The sequence below is a fragment of the Mercurialis annua genome, linkage group LG4 (assembly GCF_937616625.2).
Source record: "Mercurialis annua linkage group LG4, ddMerAnnu1.2, whole genome shotgun sequence".
In the NCBI taxonomy this organism is placed as follows: domain Eukaryota; kingdom Viridiplantae; phylum Streptophyta; class Magnoliopsida; order Malpighiales; family Euphorbiaceae; genus Mercurialis; species Mercurialis annua.
Genome location: NC_065573.1, coordinates 38,176,804 through 38,197,483, shown reverse-complemented (window position 1 = coordinate 38,197,483; position 20,680 = coordinate 38,176,804). Strand labels below are relative to the sequence as shown.

The following is a 20,680-nucleotide window of genomic DNA, read 5'->3' as shown; positions in this document are numbered from 1 at the left end:
AGGATCATTTAGTTAATTAAATGAATTTTGGTTCGTTCACTTTCACAAATGGAATGTATCATGTGATTGTATTAGCTGACTCAATTTTGGCCTCGCAAGCGGACCTGTCTCATATATAAACTTGATTAAGAGCTCATGAATGGACTCGTGTATACAACTTTGACTAAAACTACAAATTCATTAGTTAATCAAATGAGTTTTGCTTCAAATTTGTTTATTTAAGTTTTTTTACAAAAAGTGTAAATCAAACACGTCTCTATTATCACTTAACAAAACAACTAAAACTCAACTCGTTTAGAACCTAAATGAATGGATACACTAGGTGAATTGAGCGAAATATAAATATTGTAAAGTTTAAATGAACGGCAAAGCTCGAGCTGAATTGAACACCTCATTCACTTGATAAGTTGATCATAAGTACCTCGGCTCAATTGTGTTTGTTGACAACCCTAAACTAGACCAAACTGAACTGAGCATATAGTGGGAATAAAAGAAGAAATTAAATTCACACATAGAGGATCATTTTCAGAACCGTGAATTCTTGAAAAATTTCCTTTCTCTACTTTCCATCGGTACACTCTGTATACCACAAATTTTCTTTCTGTCACGGGAAAATCCCTCCAACCAGGTACCTTTTTCTCCAAGAAAGTAAGTGGTTTATATTACCCCTCTCTAAGCAACTTATTTTCTTCTCGTGATTCTTTAAGCATATACGTGAACACAATGCTAAGTATAAAGAACATACACTTAGTCTTATTTACAACGTTAAAATCTTGTTCTTTTTGTTCGATCCTCAAGAAATTAAAATGGAAAATGGATTAAAACCACTTGAGCAGAAACATTTGGTAGATATCCATGAAGTACTGCCAGAGGAAGAAGAAGAAGAAGAAGAGCAAGAACAAGAAGAAGGCAGAGCAAAAATTGCAGATAACGCTAAAAAGGCTCAAAATAGACCATTTAGAGTTAAAGAACCAAAAAGGCCACTGCAGAGGAGTAATTTTAGCAGACAAGTTTCACTGGAAACAGGGTTTTCAGCACTAAAAAGTGAATCAAAGGCAAAAGATGAGAGAAGAATTAATCTTCCGAGAAGCGGACGAAGTTTCGGAGGATTTGATTCAGCTGTAAGGATTAATGGTGAAGCAAGAAAAGGAGATTTCAGTATCTTCAAGACCAAGTCAACTCTCAGTAAGCAAAACTCTTTGTTGCCTGAAAGAAGAAAAAGAGAGAATGTAGATCATCAGACTCAAAGAATTGGTGGGTCAAATGGGGTTGATGAGTCAGCTCATGATGGTGTTCCTGCTGGAAGATACTTTGCTGCTCTTACAGGACCTGAACTAGACCAAGTCAAGGTATTGTAATACTACACTCATGATCATCAGCCATTCTGAGTTGATTTTTTACTTCAAATTCTTACATTTTAGTGCTGTTTTTACTTTGTGTTAAACAATAGTTTGAAATTTTTATGAATTATCAACGATTGGACTCAGAACCTTAGGACTTATATGTTTGAAGACAACTTAAGTGTCGATCTATGTTTCACCAAAACTTCTCCTAAATATTTATTTTGAGTGTTTTGATGTTTCTGTTTCCATAAGCGTTTCTAAAACTCTGAAATTTTATTACAACTTTTTCTTATAAACAATACTATTTCGCTGCTTTTCATTTCAATTCCATTTTTTTTGTATCCATACTATATAATAGGGTGTGCGAAAACCGAATAACAGAACTTCGCCGACTAATTTGGTTAGGTTCGGTTTGACAGTATAAAAAAAGGTTGGATTTTTCGGTTTAGTTCTGTTTTAGATATAGCAAAATTCTAATGTAAACCAAACCTAAACAACTGAACTTGCCAGGTCGGTTTAATTAGTTATGAAAACTTTTACGTCCCTGAAAATTATGTTCAATTTAATTTTATAAAAAAGAAAATTTTGTTTCGGTTCGATTCAAACTGAACGCACAACCCTATTACATAGTGTTGACATCGGCCCAAAATATGACTATCAAGTGATGGGCTGCCAAGAAAGAGAGCATAATGAGCTGTGATGGGACCGGGCCCATATTAGCTATTTTTATTGTCTTTTTTATTTTAGTCTTATCAGATTAGGGTTTAATTAAGTGTTTTAGTTTTAATTCGCTTCTTCTTCCTATTATTAGGGGATTTGTCCCTATAAATAGTGATTGCTATCAAATTAATAAAGTCTACACAATTTCATCAAAAAACACAAATCAAAGCTCAGGCTTTTCTATCTTAATCTCCGGATTAAACCCTTAACTTAGGAGTAGTTGGAAATCAATCCCGCTTAGGTTCCTTAACCTCCGGAGCGATACTGATAATTTTAGTTTAGTTTGTTACTATTGTTCTTTTGCGTGACCTGGTCGAAATTCGAGTTTCGATTAAAGCATCAAACCGAAACAGTTCCCATTATCAAATTCAAAGATTTGAGTTTGGAAGTTTTTCCTGCGAACATCTTTTGGCGACTCCACTGGGGACACGTTTATGGTTAGCACAAAAATCGGAACACTGAAAGACGATCAGAGATACACTAGATCGGTTACCCGAGAGTTACAAGAGAGAAAACGGTTGATCGGCAGTTACGATTCAGATATTGAAGAAATAATGGCCAAAGATAAAACGACCGCGACTACTCAAAAAACTACGATCTCGCCAGAGACCGTATCTGAAAATTCGGCCAAAGATCCTTCTTCGAGACAAGAAGATGATTCGGCCGATTATTCACGAGACCTACCACCAAGTCGTCCGTCTCTCACACATGCCGACTTTACCTCTATGCGAAATGAAATTGCTGGAGAAAATCGGCTCATGTTCGACGGAGTTATGAATCAAATGGCGTCGGTGATCAAGACAATGATGACCGATCATGCAGTCTTGCAGCGAGAGATCAGAGCAGATGTCAAATCCATGTCAAACGCAATAGAAAGCATGGCCAAAATCATGACTGGACAACACATTGCGGAGACGACCAACCGAAGGGTTGATCTCATTCAACCGCCGATCCGAGCCAATTCACATAACCCACAGGCCGATCCAACCCAGTCGTCGGCTAGATCGGGAATGCATTATGGATCGGTGAAGATCTTGTCACGAGACGATATTGAAACAAGTCTCGCAAGTGAACATGTTTCACAGAGACCTGGTAAAGAAGCGGCGAGCGAGCCTCTGATAAATTTGCAGAACCCCGTGAAGGAAAACTCTTCCTACATATCAGCAAAGGGGGAGGATGGAGTATATGATCGAGCCCAACTTTTAGACGAACTGGAAAGATTGGGCGTTGATTGCAGGCCGATACCTCGGCCATCATATGTCAAGCCATACCCTGATTGGATCGACAAATTATATCCATTCCCAAGAGGATATAAGGTCCCAGAATTTAGTCTCTTCTCTGGAGAGGAAAAAGGGCAATCGACAGTCGAGCACATTGCCAGGTTTTCCGCGCAATGTGGAGAGGCGGGAGCACATGATTTTTGGAAGTTGAGGCTGTTCGCCAGTTCACTAACAAAAATGGCGTTCACTTGGTATTCACATCTAACGCCAGGTTCGATCGGCACATGGAAAGATCTCGAGGAGAAATTCCATGAAGAGTTTTATCGTGCCCCACCCGATGTCACGTTGGCCGATCTAGCCCGCATTTCTCAACTGCCAAACGAGTCCATGGAAAAATACATATCAAGGTTCCGCAATTTGAGAACTCGCTGCCAAACCAGCATTGCCGAGTCGGATTGCGTTCCCATGGTGATCAAAGGAATGGACTTCGCAATGAGGGAGCATTTCGAGGGACATCGTTTCAGAGATTTGTTTGAGCTCACTAATCGAGTGACCAGCTATGAAAGGCTCTTGATGGAGAAAGAGCAGAGAAGAGGTTCGTCAAAAGGAACTTACTATAGAGATCAACTCGATGTGGCCGTCGTCACAGACGATAGCGATTGCGAGTCCGATGAAGATGTTTGCATGGCTGAATTCCTAGCGAAAAAACCACAAGAGTGCTCGGCTTTGAGAAAGCCAGGATTTCAGAAGAAGAATAAAAGCGCCGCCATTCAGAAAGATTATTCCTTCGATCTAACAAAGGCGGATGAAATATTTGATGCTTTGCTCAAAGACGATCAGATAATTCTGGGAGAAGGTCATGTAATTCCTCCAGCAGACCAAAGGGTTGGAAAGGAGTATTGCAAATATCACAACTCTTGGAGACATAGCACAAATAACTGTGTTATCTTCCGAAATGTGATTCAAAAAGCAATAACCGAAGGCAAACTTTTATTTCCAACCAAAAAGGAGGCCGAAGCGAAATGTATTACCATTAATACGATTCGGCCAAATTTCGAGCGAGCATTGGGGAGCGGACGTGTGTTGGAAAAATGGGACCCGAAGAAACCAAAGTTTCGGGTAGAGGAGAAACAAGTGTGGAAACCGCGCCTCAAGAATGAGACATCCAATAAGAGCGTGTTTGAGCGAATATCTGAAGTCCAATGCCCTTCATGCAAGACCTGTTTCAAAGCGGAACACAATGTGTGTCGAGCCAATCCTAAGACATTCAAACCAAGGGCTCCAACGAGAGAATGGAAGAAGCATGAACCCAAAAGGGAAGAAGGAGTCACGGTGTTCAGAAGAATGTTTCGGCCAACAGAGGAACAACCTCATTTGAGCAAGACTCAGAAACGGCGCATGCAAAGGATGAGGCAAGACTCCCGAAAGTTAGCCGATTCAAAAGTGAAGCAAGGATCGCCAACAGCTGGAGACTTCTTACCGGTTAAAAGGCGACTGACGTTCCCAAACGAATCAGCTGGTCGCACGAGCGATCACGACGCGCTGAATCGCAAAGATAGTACCATAGATCATTGCGAGCCAGCTGTTAATGTTCCTATGTCTCCAGTGAAGAAGATCAGAAAGATCTGGGTAGAGAAAAAGTCTACGAAGCCTATCGAGCAGCAACAAATGACGACTGACGAGTTGGTGATCGCCGATGAACCTAAAAAACCCAAGCTGTCATACAAAGACGTAGTCATTTCAACAACTGATGGTCAATTGCGAGCCAGGGGTGTTAGGGAAATGCCACATGAAGTTCATGTCATTACTTTGCCTGAGTCATTTCGGTGCAAGCCCGGACAGAAAGGCATCCTAGATGGGGATGTGGTTGTGCCCGAAGAAAGCGGAGCTGGAAAATCAGCCGTTGTGTCTCTCAGCAAACCGCCACAACGGATGACAAGACATATTCGGCCCTTGTATATAAAGGCCGATGTTAATAGCATCCCAGTTAATAGAGTACTCATTGACAATGGAGCTGGAGTTAACATATTGCCTGCCAAAATGCTTAAAAAATTAGGTATCAATCGCGATGAGTTGGAGCCAACTGATGTTTATATGACCGATTTCGCGGGAGGCGAGACGCCAGCAGAGGGATACATAACCTTGAAAACTAGGATCGGCCGAGTCGAGACCGAAGAAGGATTCTTCGTTGTCAACGCAAGGAGTAATTACAACATTTTACTCGGACGAGATTGGATCCACTCCAATATGTGCATTCCGTCAACAATGCACCAAATGTTGATAATGTGGCGCGAAGATGGAATAGCAGAAGTTGTGCAAGGCGACCCGAACCCGTTTGGAGAAGACTCTAATTGTTTAGAGGCACTGTTGTATGATGATCAAGTGAAAGACATACAATCATTGAGTGCGAAACACAACACCACCCCACGGATCGTCTTAAATTCAGATCGGCCTATGACAGTCGCACTTGGGGGCAAAGGCCGATCGTCAATAATACATAAGTCCAATGATTAGCAAACATGAGTTAATTAGAGAGAAAGTTCGCATGCTCTCCGAAAATTATGCGGCGCGATCGGCGGAGTGTATCTACGAAGATGAAGGACAAGATCCGACAAGGGCTCTTCAAATTGTCGATTTACAAATAGCGTCGGGCAAATTGGATGACGATCCTGCTCAGGTGCAAGACACGCTGATAGAAATTGACACGGGATCCGGAGTACAAACCAAGCCTATGTTTATCAGTGATCAGTTTGATAAAGGGACGGTTGATAGACTAATCGCTTTATTGCGAGAATTCAAAGATTGTTTCGCGTGGTCATATGAAGAAATGCCAGGATTAGACCGATCCATTGTTGAACATAAGTTACCACTAAAGGCTGGTTTCAAGCCATTTCGGCAGCCTCCGAGACGTATGTCAAAAGAAGTGGAAACACTAGTTCATGACGAAATTAGACGGCTCGAAGCAGCCGGATTTATCAGAGAAGCCAAATATACAGAATGGTTGTCTAACATTGTGCCAGTCATGAAAAAGAATGGTAAATTGAGAGTTTGTGTCGATTTCAGGAACTTAAATTTAGCCACGCCGAAAGACGAGTATCCAATGCCCATTGCAGATATGATGGTCGACGGCGCGGCCGGGCACACCATTTTAAGTTTCCTCGATGCACACTCTGGTTACAATCAAGTCCCGATCAACGAAAAAGATGTATCCAAAACAGCATTTCGTTGTCCAGGGCCGATCGGCGCTTACGAATGGGTTGTTATGCCTTTCGGCCTAAAGAATGCTGGGGCTACTTATCAGAGAGCAATGAATAAAATGTTTGCAGGTTTGGATTGTCTGGAAATTTATATAGATGATGTGGTCATCAAGTCACAAACCAGCGAACAACATTTGGCCAACCTGAGAGAAACCTTTGTCAGAATGAGAGAAAATGGCTTGAAGATGAATCCTTTAAAATGCGCATTCGGTGTATCAGCTGGTAACTTCCTAGGTTTTCTAGTTCACCAAAGGGGGGTAGAAGTTGATAAAAACAAAGCGCAGGCGATCATAAATGCTGAACCTCCTAAAACTAAGAAGCAACTTCAGAGATTGATCGGCCAAATTAATTTTTTAAGACGATTCATTTCAAACACAGCGGGCCGATTAAGAAGTTGGAGAACATTACTGAAGGCCGGAGAAACATCTCAGTTCCTTTGGACAGAAGAGCAGCAAAAAGTCTTTGACGAGATCAAGACTTATTTAGTCAAGCCTCCAGTCATGATGCCCCCTAAGCAGGGACAGCCGTTATTGTTATATATCTCGGCAGCCCACGAATCGTTAGGATGCATGTTGGCACAGGAAGATCAAGGAGTCGAAAGATCGGTTTATTATCTGAGTAAAAGCCTAACTGACACAGAAATTCGATATTCCACTATCGAGAAGCTATGTCTGTGTCTTTATTTTACATGCTGTAAATTAAGATATTACATGCTTCCGGTAGTGGTATATGTTTTATCTCAAACGGATGTGATCAAATACATTTTGTCTCGACCTTATCTGAGAAATCGGCTTGGAAAATGGGCTATTGCAATGTCAGAATTCACTTTAGTATATGTTCCACAAAAAGCCGTTAAGGGACAAGCACTAGCAGATTTTTTAGCCGATCATCCCAACATCCCGATCAAGGAAGTAGCTTGCTTCGAGCCAATTCCGTGGAAGCTTTGGTTCGACGGATCTAAAACTAATAAAGGGGCGGGTGCAGGGATATTAATTATCTCGCCGCAAGGCTTGGTTTTTCGAATGTCTTTTTCGTTAACATTCCAATGCACCAATAATCAAGCGGAGTACGAAGCGCTGATCATTGGATTGGAAATCCTGGCCGAGCTGGGAGCTAAAGCAATTCAAGTAAAAGGAGACTCCTTGTTAATTATTAAGCAAGTTATTGGCGAATTCAAATGCGAATCAGACGTCTTGATTAAGTACTGCAACAAAGCCAAACACCTCATGGAAGGTTTCTCCGAAACATGGATAGAGTTCGCGGAAAGAGCAGAAAATGAAGAGGCGAACGACTTAGCCCAGCATGGAAGTGGATACAAAATCATGGCAGGTTTTGAGGTTATTGAGAGAACAACACCTTGTCTTCATACTGGGGGCATAATACCAGATGACTGCAGATCGGCATATCACTTGGATACGACAGCCGATTGGAGGAAAGAATTGATCGACTGGTTTACACATCCAGACCCGGCGAATCGGCGAATCAAAATGTTGGCCACCAACTATGTGATTCTAGCTGACGAATTGTATAAACGATGTCGTGAAGGTTTATTATTCAGATGTGTAGGACCAAAAGAAGCTATGTTGGTCATGGCTGAAGTTCATGAAGGAATCTCGGGGGCACATCAAGCTGGACCAAGAATGAGGTGGTTAATACACAAATACGGCTTTTATTGGCCGAAAATGGAACAAGATTGTATCCGATACGCCAGAGGATGTGAAGCTTGTCAGAAATTTGGACCGGTTCAACACGTTCCAGCAGACGTATTACATTCAATCATCAAGCCATGGCCATTTAGAGGATGGGCAGTAGATTTGATCGGCAAGATTTACCCACCATCGGCGAAAGGACATACTTTCGTGATCGTCGCGACAGATTATTTCACGAAGTGGGTAGAAGTCAAGCCATTGAAATCGCCAACACAAGACGAAGTAATCAAATTTTTCAAAGAATGTTTGATTCATCGACATGGCCTTCCAGAAACTATTACGACCGATCAAGGAACTATGTTTACTGGATCGGACACTATAGCTTTCTCGAAAGAGTACGGTTTTAAAATGATACATTCTACACCGTATTATGCCCAAGCGAATGGACAAGCAGAAGCTACAAACAAATCTATAAAGAATTGTCTGTCCAAAATGATCGAAGAGAATCCAAGCCAATGGCATAGAATTTTGTCCGAAGTCGTTTGGGGGAACAGAATATCCCAGAAATCGGCCACCGGCACATCTCCATTCCGTTTGGTGTATGGATATGACGCAATGTTGCCTATGGAGCTTGCTGTACATTCTGTACGACGAAAGAGACAACATACGATCTTAAAAGATGATTATGCCGATAAAATGATCTTAGAAGCGTTAGATCTCGATGAAGAAAGATTGGAAGCACTTGACCATCTAGAAGCGCAAAAAAGGCGAGTCGAAAGATCGTACAATAAACGAGTCAAAGGTAAAATTTTCAAGATTGGAGATTTGGTATGGAAAGCGATTTTACCACTGGGGCATAAAGATCGACGTCTTGGAAAATGGAGCCCGAATTGGGAAGGACCATTTCAAGTAATACAAGTCTTGTTAAGTGGCGCTTATGTCTTGACAGATATAGATGGAGAGGTGCATAACAGGTCAATTAATGGTCAATACCTCAAAAAATACGTTCCTAGTTGCTGGGAGGGTATAAATAAGGAAACCTTCCGAGATGATATGGAGTGATCCCCTTACGGTCAAAACGATATAAAGTTTTTTTTTTTTGATCGGCCGAAACGATATTTTACAAGTTCTTGGATGGCCGATTAAACCTGATGCGACAGTTGGAAACCTTTTAAATGCCGAACAATCACTATCTATATTTCGGAAATCCAGCCGAATAAAAGATGTAAACAAAAAGAAATGAATAAAATTATTTATTGTTCGGCAAATTATTATTCTTTTGCACCAAAGATCTTGAATATAATCCTGTTGATTGGCCGATAGGAAAATCAGTTTTTATAAAAAACCATCGGCCAAAAAAGTTTTTCTACAGATCGGCCTTATTGATCGACCTTATTGGCAATCGAAAAGTCAATATGTTTCTTTTTAGTTTTTCGCTGTCTTGAACAGTTGAATAAAGCGAAATTAAACATCATATGCCGATCTAGTTTACAAACGCTAAAACACGTGGTTTGTCAAAATCCAGGGCAACACATGTTCAAAGTATGGCAAAATAAACATTTTTGTTACAACGCAAAAAACAGAAATGATATCAAACTCATACAACGCCGATCACACGGCGTTAAAAATATCACCGACCAAGCTCCTCATCTCACTATATCCCTTGCAAGCATCGTCATACGTGGCTTGATCGGCCTTCAGCTCATCCTTAATAGAAGATCGGCGCGCGATGAGTTGTTTCGCCTCGGCTACAGTCGATGTGAACTTGGCTTTCACTGGTAGATGAAGTTCTTCCTTGATTGCTAGCTCTCTTTGAAGTTCTTCAATCTTGTTGCGCAACTCCTGTATCGCCTGGGTCGAAGCATCAACTTCAGGAGCCATTTTCTTCGCCTCTTCACGAAGACGGTCGATCTTCGTATCTGCTTCCTCCTTCTTTTTTTTCTTGCTCTCATAAGAACGGCGTATCGACCCGCAAGACTCAAGTGTTTCTTTGATAGCCGAAAAGTCGCTGTTAGCAACAGCTATGGCCGAATGACCATTGGGGTTGATGAGATCGGTGTTCGGAAATTTGGCTAAGAGAGAGACCGCCGATCGCAATTCCTCCATGTCTTGATCATTCTCAAAAACCTTCAATCCTTTTGGCTTCAAACGGCGGATCACTTCAATCTTGGCATCAAGTAGAAGGAGAGAGTCATCACGCTCACCGGATTGATCACTACAATCAGAAGTGAGGTCGTCTTCTTGTAAAGAAGTTTCTTTCTCAACGTCAGAATTTAGGATATCATCCAACTCTTCAAGAGCTGTCTTCTGCAAGAACGAAAAATCCAAACAATTGTCAAGCGAAGTGCTTAATACAAAGGATTGCAATATTAGAAATGTAAACATAAAAACATACCACTTGCGCCGAAGCGGCAGATGAAGGATGACTCGGGATGATCGGCACAGTGGGAGATCGGTTGATAGTCTTGGTCGACGACGAAGTATGAGTGCGAATGGTGATCTTGGTCCGATTGCTCTTTTGTTGCTGCGGTTCAGAAGCAGGACGGATGGGAGACGAATCGTCGATCGGCAGCAAGTCCTCCTCCTCAACCAAGTTGCGCACAACGGGAGTTGGGACGTTTGGATGGTCAAGAGGAGGGCTGAAATCAAATGGCATCTCGTCTTCGTCGATCAAATGAGGAGTGTCATTAGCAACGGTCTTGAGAGCTTTCGGCTTCACGGCCGCTTTCTTTGGTTTACCACCAGTGTGAATCGGACGCTTCTTGGATTGCGAGGTTGCTTCCGAGGTCGATCTCGTCGCGAGAGATTTGTTCTTAACAGTCTCGATAGCTGCATATACATTTTTTGATCATAAGTAAAAGTTGAACAAGTTTATAAAAATCAAATAACGGAATTTACCTCGATCAACATCATTACCTTTCGCTTGCTTGGATGGATCACCCTGCAAAAGAAAAACATCTTCGTGAGAAGCCTTGCGTTTAATGGGGGGAAGATAAAAATCATGGCGAGCCAACACTTCTGCAACCGAATGGGTGAAATGTCGGTTAACGAAATCTTGCCACCAGGAATCAAATGATGGATCGGCTACGGGGTGACTCTCGGGATACGGGATAGTCTTGCACTGAACAAGGTATTGTTTGTTCAACAGAAACAATTCTTGTATGTCGGTCATACTTGCCAATCTCGGTCTAGAACCATCTCGTTGATTCCAATCTATTTGGAATGGGCAAGGCAAGCCTTGAGGCCGACCGAACTGGCGAGCATAATAGTGAGCAAAATATCCTTCGCAACCGCTAGACAAATACGTAAGTCCCAGAAACAAATTCCTGGCTCGGAATGCACTCATCCAGTTGACCCACCAAGAATTCTTTTTCTCTTGATTCACTACTCGAAGGTCGGTTCTAAACCCATATCCGAGCCACAAAGGAGGAAGTGTCAATAACGGGCAGAACAGTTCTGGAGATCGGCTATCCGTGGTAGAAAAGAAACTGATGACTTGATCGACGGTAGACATGAGTGGTTGACATTGTAGCAAGGTAAATCCGTGACATGAACCCTCAACACGGTCGGTAAGTTGCATCAATTCAGGAAAATACATAGTTAACCACATCTGAAGTACCCAAATTGGACCACTTGGAGCTTTATGCGAGCTCGGATCGGCACATGGAATCATCTCGTGCAAGCCACGGTAGATCAAAGCTAGTATATACTCCCCAAGATTCAGTTTTACTCCGTCGGCAAGGGCAACAGCGATCCGTTGGTATTCTTTGGTTACTTTGTAAGCTGTCGAACATACCACGAATTTGCAAAGAAAGTAAGTAAGAAAAGCAATATGTTCTTCGCGATCCGGAACAGGGGTGGTTTGTTGGCGATCTTTCAAAAATCTACCAAAATTCAGAGACGACCGTGCTGGACCCGTGTCAAGTGTAGAAGCAGTGGGAGAGAGTTCTGGAGTAATCCTGTGACCGGAGATAGGCACGTTGAGCATACATGAAATGTCTAGCAAAGTGATCGACATCGGACCAAACTTGAAAGCAAATCCGTTTATTGATCGGGACCAAAACAAGGCTGACCCCAGCAAATAATGCCTATAGCACGGCATATCTATCTGTGCGAGTGCAATAAGATCCGCAATGCCAGCAGTAATCCAAGAGGCTTCATAAAAAGGTTTCAATCTAGCTACCCAAAGCTTGAAATCCGAAGAAGGGTTCGGCCAATTTCTAAATTGTTCACCAATCCAAACGGAGGCATGATGATCGACGGCAAGGCGTGACGGACAGTGGTCATGGAATGGGAGAGCAATTTCACACAGTCGAGATGGTTGTGTAAGTAAAGGACCAACATAAGTTTTACGGTTTTCGGATAGGATTAATACCTCGGCAATGGCGGTTGATGCTTCTTCACGATGGCGAGAGATCTTGTCATGAATCTTTGCGGTGATGTCCGGATCAACACGAGCCATCCTGGGAAATAAGAAAGCCAGCACTTGAAGATCGGCGCCGACAGTGGCTTGCAAGGAGTGAAAACTGGTTTCGGTGGAAATCTGCAAACAAGACAAGAGGATCGGCAGGCATGACAATTGGCTCGTGGCAAATTTAGATAAAACTTTCAATCAAGCCATCACGAAACATGTTCACAAACTGACTTCAAATTTTATCAACAAAAAAGACCGAATAGTTCCAATGATAGTCTACAAAACAAATGAGAAAATCAGCGTTACTTACAAAACGGATGAAGGATCGGAGACGGTTTGTTGTGGAAAGGGACACGATCGGCAGTGGTTGCTAAAAGTTAAAGATCGGTAAAACTTGAATTAAGTGGATCGGTCGCCTTCTTTTATCTTGTTCAAGAGCAACAGTTGATTAGCGTGGCCGGAGGAGATGATCGGCAGAGAAAGAGGATCGGCGTGGCTAGAAGAGATGATCGGCAGGAGAGAAGATTGGCGTGACTTGATACAACACTTGAAGCAACGCGATGATAACCCGTCTTGACAACACGCGAGAAAGACGATCGGCAGTTTGCAAGATCGGCAGATTTCAGATTGCAAGATCGGCAGATTTCAAGATCGGCTGAAGGTGATGATCACTTGATGATTTTTCGGCGACGGGTTAACTTCCAGAATAGACGAGATCGACGGAATCACAGTGACGAGTTGGCTCGGCAGAATAGAAAGATCGGCGGCGATGTTCCGGCTCGGCAATGTTAACAAGATCGGCAGAGGTGACAAGTCGGCGAGACTTCAAGATCGGCAAGGCTTTGGTACGGTGATCGGCAAGTGAACATGGCGATCGGCAAGTTTTGGTGCGGCGAGGTTTCAAGATCGGCGGTGAGATAATTGGTGGGTGTGAGGTAATAGCAAATTGGCAATCATTATTTGTTTATTGAGTTTAGGGTTTGAAGTTTCCTTTTATAACCAAAAATGAGAGTGATGGAGAATCATAAGAGGGAATAAGCATTTGGACATGGGCCTCTTTTGAGAACAAGCCTACAATTTAAACAATATAGGCTTGTTGGGGGCATTGTTGACATCGGCCCAAAATATGACTATCAAGTGATGGGCTGCCAAGAAAGAGAGCATAATGAGCTGTGATGGGACCGGGCCCATATTAGCTATTTTTATTGTCTTTTTTATTTTAGTCTTATCAGATTAGGGTTTAATTAAGTGTTTTAGTTTTAATTCGCTTCTTCTTCCTATTATTAGGGGATTTGTCCCTATAAATAGTGATTGCTATCAAATTAATAAAGTCTACACAATTTCATCAAAAAACACAAATCAAAGCTCAGGCTTTTCTATCTTAATCTCCGGATTAAACCCTTAACTTAGGAGTAGTTGGAAATCAATCCCGCTTAGGTTCCTTAACCTCCGGAGCGATACTGATAATTTTAGTTTAGTTTGTTACTATTGTTCTTTTGCGTGACCTGGTCGAAATTCGAGTTTCGATTAAAGCATCAAACCGAAACAGTTCCCATTATCAAATTCAAAGATTTGAGTTTGGAAGTTTTTCCTGCGAACACATAGATATCAATTGAGCCACACACCCAATTACTACACATTATACATCTTTAATTTGTTGTTTTATGCAGGATTCTGAAGATATTCTCCTCCCAAAAGATGAGATATGGCCTTTTCTCCTTAGATTCCCAATCGGTTGCTACGGTATATGTCTAGGGTTAAGTAGTCAAGCTGTTTTATGGAAAGCACTGGCAACAAGTCATGCCACCAAATTTCTCCACATTCCACCATTCATAAACCTTGGCCTCTGGCTCCTATCAGTAGTAGTCCTACTCTCAGTTTCCATTACTTACATCCTCAAATGCATATTCTACTTTGAAGCTGTCAAAAGAGAGTACTTTCACCCGGTTCGAGTCAACTTCTTCTTCGCACCATGGGTCGTGTGCATGTTCCTATCTATTAGTGTACCTACTGTACTATCTCCTAAAACATTACACCCTGTGATTTGGTGCTTATTCATGACACCCTATTTTCTTCTGGAGCTCAAGATTTACGGTCAATGGCTATCGGGCGGAAAGCGGCGGCTTTGCAAAGTAGCTAATCCGTCTTCTCATCTTTCTGTGGTTGGAAATTTTGTTGGGGCAATTTTAGCAGCTAAAGTAGGATGGAAGGAAGTTGGTAAGTTCTTGTGGGCAATTGGGTTTGCACATTATCTTGTGGTGTTTGTGACATTGTATCAGAGATTGCCGACGAGTGAAGCATTGCCGAAGGAGTTACATCCTGTTTATTCTATGTTCATTGCTGCTCCGTCGGCTGCTAGCATTGCTTGGGAAACTATTTATGATGAATTTGATGGGTTGTCGAGAAATTGTTTCTTCATTGCGTTGTTTTTGTATATTTCACTGGTCGTGCGCATCAACTTCTTCACGGGATTCAGGTAAAACCCAATCTCTCTTGATTCTCAACATTAATAGTCGAGCTATTGAAAAAATTATTCTTGATTCGCAGGTTTTCAGTGGCGTGGTGGTCCTACACTTTCCCGATGACAACCATATCGGTGGCGACAATCAAGTATGCAGAACAAGTCCCTGGTGTTCCCAGCAAGGTCCTTGCACTTGTGCTTTCGTTCACATCATCTGCGATGGTGTGTGTGTTGTTTGTGTCAACCCTTCTCCATGGCTTTGTTTGGCAAACCCTGTTTCCGAATGATCTAGCCATTGCCATAACAGCAAAAAAACTTGTCAGGGAGAAAAAACCCCTGAAGAAAGCCTACGATATAAGGCGGTGGACAAGGCAAGCTCTTAACAAGCCAAATCCAGAAAACAACAATGTTGGCGGAGAAGATGATGAATTACTCAACCCACAGCAAAAATGAGAGTCAATGTATTTTACATAAAAGTCATGTGTAGAGCAACGTAAATGATGAGAATTGAAATTTGATAGTATAGCATAAATGAAATTTAAATAAAATTCTATTCTGTAAATGTCATGAGTAGAGGCAGGGTAAAGGATGAGAATAAATATCTGATAGTATAGCATATATGAAATTTAAAGAAATCTCTATTCTGTAAATTTTCATTACTAGTAGTTGCAAGCTACAAAAGGACCTGAAAATGGTATAAGGTTAAAGAGGAGGCTCTAATGGCTGTACAATGCTGGCTCTGCAACCAGTTTATTGAGCTAAGGAAAGAGGCATACTAATTGTTGGAGACGAAGTTAGTTAAGCGAGATCAGTTTCGTCTTAGCTAAATAACCTCTTTTAATCGATGTAAACTAACATCGATTCTGTATACAACAAAAATGTTGCTATGTTTATCGACTATTTTGAATTGTTCGGGTTTTTTTTCTCCATATATTCAACGGTAGAAACTGTATGATGCTGTGCAGCAAACCAATTTGAGGTTTCCATTGAGATATCACCGGACACCCAAGCTCCTATGAAATTTCAAAAGCAAACTTTACAATTCATAATGTCAAATGAAAGCATGCCAGAGAGACGTAGCTGAAAATAACCTCGGTTTACTTGCATACCTGGCGCTCAATTGATTTCCAACTTCACTGCCATGAGTCTGCTTTGCACCAAAAATCAGCGGCTTTTCCTTTGTTAAATGTGTCATCTTCAGAAGAACATAATATACCATGTATGAGACAGAGGAATACCACCAGAAAGTGGACACTCGCAGCTAATAAATAGAGTTAACAAAATTTAAAGGAGTCAACGCATACCTTATGTTCTGTTTGCAAATTATTCAGTCTATTTTCTTTTGAGCCCTTGAAGTCAATGAAACAGTTGTGAATATTAAGTAAAAGTGGAAAATTGAAATCTATGATATTTCTTGTGTCAAACATATATTAAAAGATTCAAGGAATAAGCAGAACCTTTATGGACATAAAGTTTGGCCGAGGAAATTGCAACCGACATCCATTGTTGTTTGGCTGGAGCTCAGATGTCAGAGAGAGCTAGAATTACAGAAGAAAAAAAATCAGAGGAGTCTTACAAATGCAAAGGCAAAGGTAACACCGTAACAGGAAGAAGAATGCAAAGATAAGAAGAAAGCTACCATTACCTTACTGAAAAGATCTATGGGTGGTGGATTATGATGACTCCTCTTTTCTGTATGAAAATTAAACTCCTGCAGAAGTGAATACGCCATACTATCAGTTATAAAAAATTAATGAATACACAAACTGAATCTGGACTATGATAAAAATACCGTTGGCACTGTGGTCTCCCGTTTGCTATTTCGAAAAACACCAATGTCTCCCTTGCTTGTGAATATCTGCAGTTAGACATGAAGGAGGCTTACATTTGGTAATTGCAAGTACAAATATTTTAACCAAGTCATCTGCAAACATTTCCATGTCACCTTCTTATTTAGAGAACGAGCTTTAAAGATCAGCGGTGCGCTGCATACGTCCTGCTGCTTTGGAGCATTCATGGTGCTTGGTCTGAGGAAAAGAATGGCAAAAACTAAGCATTTTTCACTTTTTGAAATCATGTACTTCAGCATTCTCTTTTCCTCAAGTTATAAACATCATCCTGTACATGTATAGATACATATGACAAACTCTTACCTTCTAAATTCTCTTTTTCCAATGTCTGCAGCAGAAATTGCATTAGGTTTTTCCACCTGCAACTCAGAACTTCAGTTCATTTTTCATAACAGGAGTAATCATCATGAAAGATGATACGAGAGGAATTTTAGGCAACCTGTTCAAAATCATTGTGCTGCAGTGAAGAAGATGAAACTGCAGATGCATGCTGCATTGCCCTCTCTAATGTCTTCAAATGAAACTCCTGATAAGTCATCAGAATGCGAGCTTTAAATAGTGAACTTCATTAATCATTTTAGTTTCTTATCAGGCATAGATGTTACAACTGTTGGTTGATTATTGGAAGATGGAAGTTTAATTTTTCCCCACGGGCAGGAAACATGATCAAAAACTTACTTGAAACTCTGGTAACTTTGGAGTGCTTTTCTTTGGCAGAGGCAATGAAGGACCCTCGAGAATCTGCAAAACGAAAACAATGAAACAAAATATTAAATGAAGCACAACATAGGGAATCAATATACAAAATTGAACAGCAGAATTTCCAGGACCAACTTTTCTGTTTAATGGACGCGCTTTAAATCTTTGTGCAAGCACTGCCACAGGTTCAACTTCTGTGCTAGTTTTAGGCCTGGAGCATTAAAACGTCAAGGAAACTGCATGAATGAAAAGAAAACTATGTACACCTCCCTCCAGAATTTAGAAGAGAAGCAACAAACCTCATCCTTTGTGCCCTATGTGCTGTTACAAGGTCAGGCTCCCTTGGAATAGTAAGCCTCAGCCTGGATTGAACAGAGGTTTTATCAACAACTCCATCCTGCAGGGCCACAGAAATAAATTGGACATGCCATACGATAGATTAGTCACATAATCTCTCCTTTCTTCACCACCATTGTCCCCAAGGTTAGAGTTTACTTTTTTTTCTATGAATCAAACCAGCAAAAGACAATAGGCAAAAAAACACTTACTCTTCCACAGAACTTAAATATGATCAGTTATAGGTTATACAATTTTTTTTTTGTTATAACACAGTGCTTATGGAATGATTATGGAATTTACCATTTGCCATTAGGTTATTATTCTAAACATTAGTCTTGCTTAATTACAACAAAAGTTTAACACGGTCTTTGTCAAGCACCGCTTTTATTAATAATTCAGGGTCAGCGATGAACTTTATTTGATCAATATTGAATATTAAATTAGTTGGTACTTCAAGAGAAAATGTAAGCATCAAGAACATACCCTTTTCGGTGCCTTGTGGATGAAATCAATTTGTTGCATTGCATCATCAACCTGTAATGCAAAATTAATAAATCAGATAGGGCCTACGCATAGTAGATTAAGATAAAAAAAAGGACTATTTATAAGAAACACATTCTAAAATTATAAGAAGAAAATAAAGAACTGCTGATTAAAGTTATAATATCAATTTTGACACCAAGCCAGTGTTTGTTACTACGCACACAGATGCCATAACAGGTAACATGTCAACCAAATACCACCAGCCTCTACTCTAACTCACCTCTTTCGTTTTAACAGAATATGTATACCCGCTAAAGTAAAAAACTAATAAGAAATAACTCATTACCATTTATTCATGTGGTATATTCTACTTTCAATTTGATTATCACCACCAAACATATATGCTAAAAAGAGCTTTCCTTAAGGCGATATAAAAGTGGCATCACTAATTAACCGAGGAATCCCCATTCCAAGAATTGAACAAACAGAAGAAGAAAAAAATATTAACACAATCCCCGTACTTTACGAGAGTGGCCTCCCTCTAGCTTCTGTCTCTTTGCAGCTTGACTTTCAACTGCAGAAGAACTGCATATGCTTTTCTCCTTTTGATCAAATAGAGGCTGCAATCTAGCAAACAGGAGAAACAAATCAGCCAATATTACACACCAAAGGCTGCTGTAAGGGCAATGCCCATCTTGAATGCAGAGTGTGTTACTATTATTTGATGATCAATCATGAAATTAAGATTCCACAACTAAGAATGAAAGCTTCAATAGTAGGGTTTATCAGTAAGTGTAGTCCGTAAAAGAATAAGAACGGAACACATAAAAATGTTTTTCAAGAATTACCTGAAACCGTCAACTTGTGGATGACGATTTTGCTTGGCTAATACACTTGCGGTAGGTTTCATTAAAGTTGAACTCCTCGGAAGTTTAGGCTTCAAATTGGACTTCGCCTTTGTTTTTGAGAGACCGGTATATGTATTATTGTAAGAAGTCAAATCTGCATTAATGCAATTGTCACAGTTTCACATGCCAACATTTCAGCTGAATCAAATGTGATAAAAGTTAACATCATCTGAAGTACCAGATTATCTTTAAAATTAATTACCTGTAGGCAATGCAGGTGGTTTATTAGAAACTTTATGCAGTTGGGAATTTTGCAAGTTGGTAAAGACCCCTCTATAAGTTCTTTCACATTCTATATACACAAAGAATTGAAATTAATTAATTAACAGTGTTTATCAATTAAAAAACATGCTTAATCATCAATTAATTAAAAGTTTCATAGTACCTTTCTTTTGCACCTCCATTGCAGGAGCTGCTTCTGTGTGTAATAAGCCACCTTTACAATCTTCACTAATCACACTTTGCTCTCTTACCACAAGCTTTGTCACAAAAGCTGAAATTCACAAATTTTAACCACTTAACAACTAACCTAATCAAAAAAATTAAAACTTTCATAACAAGGTTTACATTTGTTTTTCAAAAAAAAAAAACAAATTAGGGATTTAAAGAAGAGATTACGAGAAGGAGGATAACTCTGAGCCATATCAAACCACCGCTCAGCATCACGCGCCTCCGCAAGCGACTCAGCACGCGTGAAATCAAAATGCATTGCAGCATCAAATTCATAATCAATATCAACTTCTCTCGCTTCGAAAACTAACTCCATTTCCATTTCTTCTTCTTCCATTTCCATTTCTATTTCCATTTCTCGCTAACAAAAACAAAACCCTAATCTTGAAAATTACGAGTTTTGCTATTGCCAAGTCTTGATCTTTTTTTGGTAGTAGTAGAAGAAAGAAACTGTAGCATTAATTTTCTTGATTCTGTTTCCAAATTTATTAAAATTATAAAAAGTAGTTCAAAATTGTAGTATTGCACAACGTACGGTACAATACTGCTTCCACATTGGTTTTGTAACGATCGAAAATTTTGAAATTTATTTATTTTAAAAACTTAAGCTAAATAAATCAGAAATTGGATAACGTTGCTGTCATTTTTAGACCAGTTTACCCCTGCTAAAACGGGAGGATGATTGTGGTGTAGGGCTAATATGGTAAATTGGATAATTCATTGTTGAGAAATTTTATCTTTGAATAAAGGGTTTATCGGGTTTTGAGAATTGATATCGGGCGGCGAGAAACTGTCGATGGGAAGTCTCTGAAAATTCGGCGGTTATTAAATTTGGCCTTGTATAGGAGGAGAATTACGAGATTGCCATTAACGGTTTTGTTTATTTG

The 20,680-nt window shown here is 40.4% G+C and overlaps 2 protein-coding genes across 3 annotated transcripts; one reads left to right on the top strand and one right to left on the bottom strand.

Moving 5' to 3' along the window:
- The first annotated feature begins 542 nt into the window (after positions 1-542).
- LOC126678001 (guard cell S-type anion channel SLAC1) lies at positions 543-15,626 on the top strand. The gene is made up of 3 exons (XM_050372843.2): positions 543-1,349; positions 14,274-15,079; positions 15,151-15,626. Exons 1-3 carry the CDS (start codon positions 807-809, stop codon positions 15,515-15,517), a joined length of 1,716 nt encoding a protein of 571 aa, XP_050228800.1. The 5' UTR covers positions 543-806; the 3' UTR covers positions 15,518-15,626.
- A 63-nt stretch (positions 15,627-15,689) lies between these two features.
- On the bottom strand, positions 15,690-20,680 carry LOC126678002 (protein TPX2-like). Of its 2 annotated transcripts, XM_050372844.2 has the most exons (18): positions 19,962-20,678; positions 19,729-19,836; positions 19,546-19,635; positions 19,284-19,437; positions 18,957-19,062; positions 18,436-18,486; positions 17,913-18,010; positions 17,749-17,824; positions 17,593-17,655; positions 17,354-17,440; positions 17,218-17,273; positions 17,010-17,091; positions 16,857-16,922; positions 16,710-16,775; positions 16,522-16,602; positions 16,369-16,413; positions 16,174-16,259; positions 15,690-16,077 (listed from the first exon to the last, which is right to left on the bottom strand). In XM_050372844.2, exons 1-18 carry the CDS (start codon positions 20,146-20,148, stop codon positions 16,059-16,061), a joined length of 1,521 nt encoding a protein of 506 aa, XP_050228801.1. In that variant the 5' UTR covers positions 20,149-20,678; the 3' UTR covers positions 15,690-16,058. The 2 variants fall into 2 exon arrangements, with proteins under 2 accessions (XP_050228801.1, XP_050228802.1); XM_050372845.2 differs by lacking the exon at positions 15,690-16,077 and having other exon boundaries at positions 16,369-16,403; positions 19,962-20,680.

Excerpts from the sequence above, each read along its gene's own strand:
- LOC126678001 (XM_050372843.2), top strand. The coding sequence starts at position 807 with ATGGAAAATGGATTAAAACCACTTGAGCAGAAACATTTGGTAGATATC. Across the intron at positions 1,350-14,273 it reads CTGAACTAGACCAAGTCAAG|GATTCTGAAGATATTCTCCT; the intron begins GTATTGTAATAC and ends TGTTTTATGCAG. Across the intron at positions 15,080-15,150 it reads AACTTCTTCACGGGATTCAG|GTTTTCAGTGGCGTGGTGGT; the intron begins GTAAAACCCAAT and ends CTTGATTCGCAG.
- LOC126678002 (XM_050372844.2), bottom strand. The coding sequence starts at position 20,148 with ATGGAAATAGAAATGGAAATGGAAGAAGAAGAAATGGAAATGGAGTTA. Across the intron at positions 17,825-17,912 it reads CATAGGGCACAAAGGATGAG|GCCTAAAACTAGCACAGAAG; the intron begins GTTTGTTGCTTC and ends TTAATGCTCCAG. Across the intron at positions 17,274-17,353 it reads AGCACAATGATTTTGAACAG|GTGGAAAAACCTAATGCAAT; the intron begins GTTGCCTAAAAT and ends TCTGAGTTGCAG.